The sequence below is a fragment of the Sporothrix brasiliensis genome (genome assembly GCF_000820605.1).
Source record: "Sporothrix brasiliensis 5110 chromosome Unknown Cont17, whole genome shotgun sequence".
Lineage (NCBI taxonomy): Eukaryota > Fungi > Ascomycota > Sordariomycetes > Ophiostomatales > Ophiostomataceae > Sporothrix > Sporothrix brasiliensis.
Window position 1 is genome coordinate 4,004,906 of NW_024467136.1, and position 11,434 is coordinate 4,016,339.

At 59.4% G+C, this 11,434-nt stretch overlaps 3 protein-coding genes across 3 annotated transcripts; 2 read left to right on the forward strand and 1 right to left on the reverse strand.

Moving 5' to 3' along the window:
- Positions 1 to 615: 615 nt before the first annotated feature.
- SPBR_02269 (uncharacterized protein) lies at positions 616 to 3,768 on the forward strand (the record flags this gene model as incomplete). Its single annotated transcript, XM_040760572.1, has 1 exon — positions 616 to 3,768. The coding sequence occupies one exon, from the start codon at positions 616 to 618 to the stop codon at positions 3,766 to 3,768; it is 3,153 nt and encodes a 1,050-aa protein (XP_040621135.1).
- Positions 3,769 to 4,184: 416 nt separating this feature from the next.
- On the forward strand, positions 4,185 to 5,136 carry SPBR_03083 (uncharacterized protein; the record flags this gene model as incomplete). The annotated part of the gene is made up of 2 exons (XM_040761386.1): positions 4,185 to 4,873; positions 4,899 to 5,136. The coding sequence occupies 2 exons, from the start codon at positions 4,185 to 4,187 to the stop codon at positions 5,134 to 5,136; spliced, it is 927 nt and encodes a 308-aa protein (XP_040621136.1).
- Positions 5,137 to 6,025: 889 nt separating this feature from the next.
- SPBR_02208 (osomolarity two-component system, sensor histidine kinase SLN1) lies at positions 6,026 to 9,921 on the reverse strand (the record flags this gene model as incomplete). The annotated part of the gene is made up of 2 exons (XM_040760511.1): positions 6,026 to 6,986; positions 7,082 to 9,921. 2 exons carry the CDS (start codon positions 9,919 to 9,921, stop codon positions 6,026 to 6,028), a joined length of 3,801 nt encoding a protein of 1,266 aa, XP_040621137.1.
- Between the last annotated feature and the right edge of the window lie 1,513 nt (positions 9,922 to 11,434).

Sequence of the window (11,434 nt, forward strand, 5' to 3'; positions counted from 1 at the left end):
GGGTTGTATTTTTTGCGGGCTTTTTATTCATCGTTTTCCGTGGTTAGGGCGGCGTACATTGTGAGAGGGTCACGACTGATTGGGTTTTGTCTTTATATCTTTTTATTTTACCTCGTCTAACGACATGCTTTACTGTTCATGGGTCCTTCTTCTTTTTCTTCTTCAGCTTCTGTATTCTAGTACTCTTACCGCTTCGTCGTATTATTTAGGAAATATGAGACTGATGCCTTGAAAGATTCTGTAAAAAAAAAAAATGAAATGAAATGATGACATAATCACAACTGTAGTCGGTCTGGAGCTGCCTGTTTTAGCGCATTTCGCGCCGGTGACGTTAGAGGAAGCTGCCGCACTCCAACCACCAAACAAACGACACGCGAGGGGCTTCACTGACCAGTGTTGCTTTCTTCCCATAAACTTCCATTCCACAAACATGGGAATGTGACGGCCCGACTTTTCACGAAGCGACTGCTTCAACCGATACGAATAACGAACCGACACAGCCCGATTTTTCACCCCCCGCATTTGATCGCATCGAGCCCGTGATCACCAGTAGCCGGTCGACAAAAGGGTTCGGCGTCCAGTGAGGGGGAGGACGACGTAGAAGACGACACTACAATGTCGTCGGCCGACAAGGCAACAGCCACGGCGGGCCTGGGTGGTGCAGGTGCTGCCGGCGCTTCAGGGAGCGGCACTGCCGGCGGCGTCGTCCCTGCCCAGCTCGGCTTCCTCGCCATCTACAATCCCAGCCTCGGCACCACGGACGAGACCATCGAGGACCAGATTGTCTACTACGGCGGCGCGACCGTCTCGGCGTCTGCACAGACATCCGTGGCAACGGATGCGCCGGCGACAACAGCCCGCCGGCGCCGCAGCTCGGCATCCGCCGCCAAACCGACCGGCCACCTCGCCCCTGCCGAGCGCAACGAGCGCCTCCGCCAGATCGGCCTGGCGCAGGGCATGGTCGCCTTTGGGCGCAGCTTTGCCGGCGACCAGGCCGTCGACACCATCGAGACGGACAAGACACGCGTCGTGCTGCACGAGCTGGAACCGGGGTGGTGGCTACTGGCGTCGGTCGACCTGACGCGGCTGCCTGGTGCCGGCGACGACAAGGAGGAGTACTCGGCGCGCGAGGTCAAGCCGGCCGCGCTGCTGCTGCAAGACCTGCTGCGCGCCCACGCTGTATTTCTGCTGCACCACGACGTGAGCCTGGACGCCCTCTTCCGGCGCGTGACGCCACGATCACGCTTCACAGTGCTGCTGGCGCGCTACTGGGACATTTTCCTGTCGTCGTGGTCCGTCCTGCTGCATGGCAACCCGGTGCGGGACGTTTTTCCCGGCATGCGGCTGGCGGCGTGTGGAGAGCTGGGCATTGGCGTGGGCGAGGAGGAGCGCGGGAGCGGCGAGCGCGAGGTGCTCGAGGGTCTGGTGGAGAGCACAGACGGGCTCGTCGATCTGGTCGTGTGCCGCTATGGCGATGCGCCCAAGGGGTCCGAGGATGCCGACGAACGGGACGTGGGGGCTATCATCGACGATCATGACGACAAAGAAACTGGCAACGACGAGGACTCGGTCTGGCTAGGCGCGGGCAGCGGGCTGGGCTCTGAAGACGGCGCTATTTTCCTCGGCGTTGGCGCCCTGACTCGGCCGTCCCTGCGCAGCTTGACATACTGGATGGAAGATGTGTACAGCTGGGGCCCGGATGCCTATGGGATTGCAGACAATCCGTCGGCACCATCACGCCAGGCAAGGCATCGCCAGAAAGGGGCGCCGACTATGGGGAGCATCTCTGAGCAGCACCAACAGCAAGCGAAAGAGAAGAAGGAGGTACCAGCACAACAAGAACAACCACAGCCAGCCATGATGCCACCACCGTCACTTTTCCCACCAGCACCCGTGACCCAGATAACGGCGCGGGGAGCAAAATCACCGTCACCGGCTCAGGCACAGCCGATCCCAGCGCCCCAGACGGGCAAAGACGCACCATCCAAGGGCACGCCTTCGTCGAAAACGCTCTCAGAGGGCGGCAACAGTGGCAGTATGGACAAGTACATGTCCATTATGAAGCTTGGATACGGCACCTACTGGAGCCTCGGCGGCAGCTCTGGTGATGCCGCATCTGACACGCCTCCTGCTAGCTCTTCGACGGCCGCAAAAGAAGACGACGGCCGCAAGCGGACTCGGTTCCATAACACCAGCCGAGCAGGCCGCTTCCTGATTCCCCTCGTCGATGAGGTTACGGAGGCGGACGTAGAGAAGTCTGCGTCAATAGACGACAGCGTTTCGTCAGTGGCAGAGTCGGATGAAGCCGCAAAGCCAAAAGAATCGACAAGGACGACGCCCAAGCCACCACCAAGAATGATCGTGGTCGACATGGCAGCGGCAAACAACGACACGAGCCGGCCTGCCTCGTCATCACAAGAGGCTCTGCAAGAGAGGCAAGACGAGAGCAGCGAAACCAAGGGAAAGGCGGCAGACACGCCCCACACATCCCAGGCCGGAAACAAGTTGCGTGTGGTGGTGTACGCCCAGCGGCCGTTCTTATACACGTTTCTTTTTGACCAGGGCCACGCAGAGAGTGCAGACACAACAGACCCGCCTCGCATGAGCGAAAAGGAGATCCAGGCGCTCATCGACCGCCAGCTGTCCGTCCTGCACAAGCCCCTGCTCAGGTCCACGGCCTACCGCCCCAACAAGTCCGGCATGACCGGCGCGACGGCCATGCTCAATGCCGCTGTGGCTTCCTCGCCGTCGTCGAGCTCGTCCGCCTCGGCGTCTGGTGCCATCTACGATCTGATTTGGGACCCGGGCATGCTCACGATCCACTCGACGCTGCCCAACATCCCGGACCCGCATGTCATGCTCAAACTGATGGCAGCGGAGAACGCCGCCGGCAAAAACGGGAACCATGGCAAACGCACCAAGAAGGCCAAGCAGCAGCAGCAACAGCTGGGACTAGGACTAGGACTGGGCCCGTCTGGTACGCCTCCGTTGTCCCGCGTCGAGGCGCTCAACACGCACATGCAGATTTTGAACCTGTACGCCGCCACACGCAGCAACGGCGCCGAGCTGGCGCGCATGTGCAAGACGAGTCGTGGGTGGTGGATCGTGTGGAACCGGCTCGTCGACCGGTCGGCCATGGGCACCACCAAGAACGGCGCGCCCACGCAAAGCAAGTATGGGTCCACCCTCTTTGAGGAAGCCGAGGACGGCGAGGACGGCGAGGACGGCGAGGACGGCGAGGACGACGATGACAGCTACCAGCGAGCACCGAGCGATTGCGACAGCGACGATACCGCCACAGGGCGGGCGGCGGCAGCAGCAGCATCGGCGGCCGTGGGGACCTACACAGTCCGCAAAGAGATTATCCTGATCCGTAAAGCCAGCGACCATGCCGACAACCTTGGCGGTGGCAGCGGCAGTGGAGGTGCAGCCAGAGAGGGCCTGGGCAGCGGCGGCGGCGGCGGCGGCGGCGGCGGGCTGGGCTTGGGCTTCGGGCTTGGCATGAGCAACCGTGCCTCGTCGGCGATGCGGGCCTTCAGCGCATCGACCTACCTCGGGTTCGGCGGGACCGGCGGTGGTGCTGCCGGCGGGCGATCATCGTCGACGGCCGGTGCCGGCCAGGGCAAGGTTGACGCTGCTGCTGCGGAAGAGGCTGCCGCCGCAGCTGATCGTGGCGCTGGATGGGCAGATGGTGCCAGTAGGCTGGCCCATGGCATCGGCGTCGACACGAAGAAATACATTGAAGGGCTGCTCACACTGAACAAGTAAGCCCGGGAAGGAGGCATGAGCATACATATAGACCGCGCCTTCCATTCTCGGACAGGGTGTTCGCCCCCTGTTTATTGATACCAACAAAAGAAGAAAAGGAAAGAAGATAGTAGCTCTTTCCTTGCAGATGAATATTGACGATGCCAACGGCACACTACTACGCTGCGGCAGGTTTGACTGCTCACCGGCCATTTCTAAGGAGCAGCTGACTCTTCCTTCTGCTTATTGTACTGTGTGCCTCTGTTTATCTCCCCATTTCGCAGCATCATCACTACGTATCATCCACTCTCCATACCAGGCGACTCCTCAACTGTACCGTCTGGTCTTTCTTTTCTGTATTTGGTGACTAGTTCGAATGCCAATCACTCTTCGTCTTCTTTCCCTTGTCCTCGTTTGGAGTCCCAACCAACTACAAGATGAGTAAAGTCGATACACGCCCCATCCAGCTCGCCGCGAGCCCGTCTGCCCGGTCCCTTCGAGACGTCACCACCGCCGCGTCTGCTGCCTCCGCCACCTCTTCCAGCACCGTCGCCACGGCCCCCTCTCCTCCGTCCACCTGCTTCGTCTGCCTGGAACCGTGCGTCGCCGGCAGTGCCGCCAGCCTCCGCACCCGCCAGGACGTCCAGGCCCTCGTCTGCCGCCTCACCGTCAACGGCGTCCGCGTCCCCCACGGCGCGCCCTTTACGTCCGTCGTGCGCGGCGACTACTATGCGCGCCCCTCGGCGTTCGACTGCCACGCCTGCGGCGCGAGCGTCTGCTGCCTGTGCCTGTGCCGGTGCCTGCGGGCCGGCATCCAGTACGTCGCGCGGCACCCGCTGACGTGCGCGTGCGGCGACGTGCCGCTCATCAACGCGTCCACCGTCCTGTTTCTGTCGGCCGAGCAGACGCACCAGCTGTACCTGCGGTGCGACGAGTGGTTCTGTGCCGATCCGCTGTACTGTCCGGAGCCGACGTGCTCGGCGTACCTGCCGATGCTGCCGTGCCTGCATGGGGGCCGTGAACACGACAAGGGCGACGCGGGCGACAAGGGCGACAGAAAGACGCACGGCAAGGCCGGGGGACAGGGCCGCCAAACGGCCCGCACAGACCGAACACGCTGTGTGCGGTGCGACATGCCCGTCTGCACGCAGTGCAAAGGACGCGCCGACGATGCAGCCCACCGAGCCGATGACCGCGCGGGCGCCGGCAACGAAAACGAAAAGGAAACGAAACACGGGTGGCCCACCGGTGCCGTGCACGCGGCCCAACGTCCACTGGGACAAGGGGGTCGAGCGTGTCATCCAAGAGAAAGGCTATCGAAAGTGGTACGTCTCTCCCTACGTCCTAGGTCCAAGCTGCCAGGAGAATTGTCAGAGGAGCCTGGCCTAACGCGAGCAGCCCCCAGTGCAGTGCTATGGTCGACTGCGCGGGCAGCGGTTGCCGGCAGGCGCAGTGCTTCTGCGGCACGGTCTTTTGCTACTCATGCACGAACCCATTGGAGGACTGTGTGTGCCACCCCATGGCGGTGACTCTTCGCTCACGGACAGTTTCTTGAGAGATGGGTGGAAGGCAGGGTGTGGAGAAATTGAAGTCGCACTCGGCGAGCGAGAGTATGAAACCCAATGGAATACGGAACACGGCATACTGATATCACTACGGCTATCACGGCGTGAAAGTGAAAGGCAAAGAGGGACAAAGGTGAAATCATCATTCAATAGAGCCCCGGTCTACACCCTTGCATGGTTGACACAACAATATAGTAATGTAGTAAATTGATAAAATAAAAAATAACAAAGTGGCTGCAGTCGATCCATAGTATGCCTGACCGAGGCTCGCTTTCAGAACAAAAAATAAAACATGTACGCCATATACGCCTTTTGTGGCAAATGAAAAAGAATGTCCCCATAATCCGATCCGATGAGGTTTATTTTGTAGACCCATTTGAGCGTCATTTGACGCCTCACTGGTCTCTCGCTTCACCCGAGCTTCCACCGCGTTGCTTTCTACCGTATTCTTTCCCTAGAACGTCCCGAAATATGAAATGGTGGGCAGGTGGACAGGTGGACAGGTGAACCGGCCCGTCTCTGGAGACAACATGCGAGTTCTGCTCCAAACAAAGAGAAAAACAAAAACTGGATTATGATGCGAGAACACGACGACAAATAGGGTATTAGATAAACGAAAATGAAAAATAAAAATAAAATAAAATAAAATAAAACCAGCAGTGCCTTCATCAACCATGTAGGCAGAACAGAGGCCGTGCATAGAGACTCTTAGCTCAAGCCTTCTCTATTGGCGGCTTCCCGAGGCTGCGGTCAAATTCGAGAGGCGTCTCGGGCGGCGTCGCAATCGTCGTGCTCACGCCGTTTGCCACGGTCGGCGCAGAGTTGGAGAGGTCGGGGGGTTGGGGTTGGGGTTGGGGTTGGTGTGCGGGAAGGTCAGCCTTTTCATTCAGCGTCTCGCCCTCCTTGTCGAGATGCGCTGGATTGGGCGCCTTTTTGGGTGCATTATTGGGAACGTCGACGGCGTGCGTCGTCTGGGTCGTCTGTGTCGTCCGGGTGGGCGTGGTGCGCCGCGTCGAGGACGTCGGCTCGGGCTCTTCGGGGATCGTGGCAAACTTTTGCAGGACCTGCTTGAGGGCGGGCCGCCGGATGGGCTTGCTCAAAAACTCGTCCATGCCGGACTCCATGCACTCCTTGACGTTGCTCTCTTCAGAGAAGGCGGTGAGGGCGACAATGGGCGCCGAGTAGCCCATTTTGCGGATCAGGCGCGTGGACTGCAGGCCGTCGAGGTTGGGCATCTGAACGTCCATGAAAATCACATCGAAGCGCTGGTTCTTTTCCATGTTGGCCTTGACCAAATCATAGGCTTCCTGGCCGTCCTTGGCAATGGTGACGTCGTAAATGTCCTCGAGCTTCAGCATGCGGCTGACGACTTCAATGTTGGTGGAGTTGTCGTCGGCCACCAGGACGCGGACCCGCGCCTGGCTGTCTGCCTTGTTGGCCACGGCCCGGTCCAGCGCGGCCAGCTGGTCGGCCTTGCTTTGCTCGGTGGCAGCGGCAGTATGAGGTGGGTTGGCGACGAAGAACGGCTGACTCAAACCAACCAAACGTGCCTGCTTGTCGAGAACCGGCGGCTGTTTTGCCTTGGCGCTGGGGTCGACCGCCTGCTTCGGGAACGAATTGCGACGGTTGTCGCCGCCATCGGCCGAGCTGACACTCGGTGGCCGGGACTTTAAGCTACTTGATGCTGTGCTTGACGCTCTGCATACTGTGGTTAGTGGTCACTTCACTCTAATGACACATGACGTAAACAAGACCAAAAGGGAACGTACCTGTCCTTGACGTATTTGAGCGGAATCCGCATGGTAAAGATCGTCCCGATGCCAGGCGTGCTCTTGAGTGTCACGGTGCCGCCCATCAGCGTAGCCAGCTGCTGGCAGATGCTCAGACCGAGACCGGTGCCTCCAAACTTCTTGCTCAGGCCCAGGTCGCCCTGCACAAACGGCTCAAAGACCTTTTCTTGCATGTGCTGGGGAATGCCCGGACCGGTGTCTTGGACCTCAAACTCGAAAATAAACGTCTTGGAGCCCGGCGGCGGGGGCGTGGGTGAGCGTTCGCGAATGCGGTACTGTCCGGTCGTCGTCGACTTGGGACCGATCGGGTTGATGGCAATGGCGGTGCCAGATGCTGTGCCCTTGTAGAGGGTTGTGCCGGTGGTCGTCGAGATGGAGCCGCTGCCGCCGTTGGCACCATTCTTGGAGCTTTGTGAGTGTGTGGACGACGAGCCGATACGGTGTCGTGAGCGGCCGCCCCGGTGGGATCCCGACTTGGAGAAGGACGAGGAGCGGCTTTCCTCGAAATGCTCGGCCTCGCCGACACAGCGAATGCGCAGGTCGACGGCGCCCGAGGCGGGCGTGAACTTGATGCTGTTGCTGACAAGGTTGATAATAACCTGCAGGATGCGCTGCTGGTCGCCCCAGAGGCACATGTCTTTTAAGCGCCCAACGCCGGCCGGGCCCAGGGCGGGCAAGCGGCGGTCGAAGCTGGTCCGCTCGGAGGCGGCTACGCTGGGGAGGTTGGTGAGGCCGTTGTCGGCGACGACGACGGCGCCCAAGTCTGCTGCTGCTGCTGCTGCTGCTGCTCCGGCAGGAGGAAGAGGGACTGTGCCCTGCTGATCCAATGGGTCGGTGGAGCCAATGTAGCTGACATTAAAGGTGATGCGGCCCTCGCGCACTTGCTTGTCAAAGATGGACAAGACTTGCGAGCGAATGTCGCCGAGGCGGAACTCGCGCTCCTCGAGGCTGACCTGGTGGCCGATCTGGTTCTTGGAGAAACTCAACAGGTCCTCGAGCAAATGAAGCAGCAGGTCACCCGACTTGTAGAGGGTCTTGAGCGACTGCTTGATGCGGACAATGTCGTCCTCCTCCATGCAGACGGCGCACATGCCCATGATGCCGTTCAAGGGCGTCTTGAGCTCGTGTGAGATGTTGGCAATAAAGAGAGTCTTACTCTCGTTGGCAGCCTCGGCGGCCTTTTTGCTAATCTCCAGCTCGCGCGTCCGCAGAGCCACCTTTTCGTCCAGCGATTCGTACTGCTTGTACAGCTCGTCGGTCATGGCGTTGAACGTGGTGGTCAGCTCGGTAAGTTCGTCCGTGATGATGTGCTTCCGCTCAGGGACGTGGCCGGGGATCTTGAAGATGGCATGGCCACTGCCGCCTTCTCTGCCGTCGGAAGGATGCGGCGTTTTGACGCGATGCAAGCCCAGCATGGTACGCAGACGCACAAACCAGGCGTGGTCTGAGATGCGCGAGCGAGACGACCGCGTGCCGGAGCTGGGCAGCTCGTCGTCGTCGGCGTAGCCGGGTGGCGCAATGGACTTTTCGGTGGCATCCTTGAGCTCGCGAATCGGCTTGACGCTCAAGTGGGCGCATGGGAAGACGACCAGTATGACAAACCCGGCGGTGCCAAAGACGGTGCCGAGGAGGATCTTGCGCAGGGTGACGACGGGCGCATAGGCTTCCGAGTGCGCCTGCTCCACCAGCACGGCCCACGTCACCAGCGTCGACTGCGGTCGCGCGTATCCCACGGCGACGTCGTAGCCCTGCTCGTTGGTGGTCGACAAGGTGGCTGTGGCGTTGTTGACGGTGTTTGTCTGCTCGGCAAAGGCGTCGAGCACCGATGGGTATTTGCTCATTTTGAAGGTGTCTGTATAGCTGCCGGACTTGAAGTCGTAGTTGTTGTGCCGATCGGCGCCGGATGCGGAGGCGATGGGCGGCAGGATGAAGTGGACTTCGTTCTCGCCGAAATCGTCGCGGTCTTCGGGGACGTACGTGTTGTTGCTCGCCGGGTCGGTGAGGTTGAAGCGGTTCCACGGGGTGTTGGGACCAACAATGAGGACGACGCCCGATTGGCCCAACCCTTCTGGTGTTGTCTGTGTATCGATGAGACTTGTGGCCGACGCGACGACGGTCATGTAGCCGAGAAGGAACGTATTGCTGTTCTGCCGTATGGGTACAGTGAGCGAGACGAGCGCAAAGGACGAGTTGATGATGAGAGGCCCGAGGAGCAGCCCGCCGTTGTTTGTGAGTTTGACGTCGGGGAACGCCGTGGCGGTGAAGGCGTTGGTGGTGTTGTCAATGCTGCTGGGCATACCGGTGTCGTTGTAGGTGATGTTGGGGTAGAGCGTTGGCGGGTAGCCGAGGTCTGGGTCGCCGAGATAGACGCGCGAACCATTGCCGTTCTCGTAGGGCAGTTCGATGGAGCCGATGCCGTTGCCGGTGACATTGAGGAGCCCCGTGGCGCGGCCGCTCGTGTTGCGCGAGTAGAGCCGGGACTGGAAGAGCGTGGTGAAGCCACCAGCGCCGAGGGCGCTCTGCATATCCTGCTGGGCGAGGTCCCAGTTGCTTTCCGAGTGGTTGCCGGCGTAGAAGCTGCTGAAGGCGCCTTGGATCAAGATGCGCGAGGCGACATTCTCGCAGGTGGTCTGGAGCAGGTCGATTTCCGAGGAAATGCGCGCAGCCTTGAGCGAGGCCGTCAGAGCGAGGCCGGTAGACTCAACGTCTCCGACAAAGTGGTTCACAAAGATCCAGGTCGGGATGGAGACGATGGCCAGCGCAACCATCACCGCGATGATGACGAGCGCAGCAAGCTGCTCGCGGATGGCGACCCTCATGGTGCCGGTCTATATCGCGCAATTCGACGGCAGGGTTCGTTTTGCGTGCATGATATGGAGGGAAAGGGGGGAGCGCCCGTCGGAAAGAGACTCGAATCCAGAGCGGAGGAAGAAAAGATTGTACTCTACCGTCGAGGCATCGGAGGGAAGAGGTGTAGCTGCCGGGGCGCGGCGAAAAAAAAAAAAAAAAAAAAGGTCGTCGGTCAAAGTAAACAGAGAGCCGAGGGGAATGACGATGCTTTGAGCGCCCGACAAATAAAATAAAAAGATCGGCAGTGGTCGGTCACACGTGTGGGGAGAAGGACACTCAAAACGGGCGGGAAGCCGTCGGCGATCGTCCAGTGATTGGCGACAAGGGGCCGCGGTCGACAGAGGTCGAAAAGACGGAAAAGAGTTCAACGTCGCAGAAATCGCAATGTGGCTGAACGGGCGAAGACGAAGGTGGAAAACAAGCTCGTTGGAACGAAGAAAAGGAAAGACACAGCTAGAGCAAAAGACGACCGAGAGGGAAAAAAACGGGGTACCGAAGACCACGACGCTGTTTGCTTGGCAATGGAAAGTCAGTACGGTGATTCCAGTGGAGAGACAACGGCACGCAACGCGCAGCAAGGCAGACGGAAGCAGGGGGGTTAGTATTGAAGAACGACCACAGCTCTGCCAAGGACCGGGAAGCAAAAGTCGAAAGAAACGAGATATAGAGGAAGCAAAACAAGACACCGCAAACATGAAGCCAAAGGACAAAAGCTGTATGCAAAATCCGCGCAGTTGCTGGGTGGTATTTTGGCTGCGCGAGTCGCTTGGACCTCCCTTGGTCCCCCTCTTCCAAGGCCTGGCGCTGTCTGTTCGCTGTTCTCGAAAGTGCTCTCGCCGTTCCCTGCTCGCCCATCCGACGTCGTTTCTTCCCTGTCGTCCGCCCTGTCTGGATCGATGTTCGTAGTTTGTGTTTATGGTTTATGGTCCATGGTCGTTTCTAAGTCGCGCGCTTCATTGTGTTCAGGAAAAGATGCTGGGGTGTGTCGATCACGCCCAGGACGACCAACGCGACCACGGGTCAGGACCTGCCGCGAAAGAGGAGAGACGACGTTGATGGTGCGATGCGATGGTGGAGATGTTGAGAAACGACGAGCAAAGGAGGTACGGAGGTACGAGAGGCAGAGTAAAGACAGCTCCAGACCACAAGGATCGGCCACGATCCAAGACAACAACGAATGGCAGGGCCTCGAACAAAGGCAATCAAGGTCACGCAACGCAATGAAGAAAGGACGTCAAAACACAGAAAAGCACCTTGTCCAAAAAAGCTCTTACCTGCAAGAAAGGACCAAGGAAATGCCAATGCGGCTGGCGACAATCGCGTCACGGTGGCAGGATGTCAGTGCTGAGAACGTGTCGAACTTTCACCAGCTTCGCATCGTCGTTCTTTTTGTTGTCCTCGTTCGCACGTTTTCTGGCCCGTCCCTTCAGCTGGCGGTCAACACTACCGCCCTTCGCACGAAGCCACTCTCTCTTCTGTACT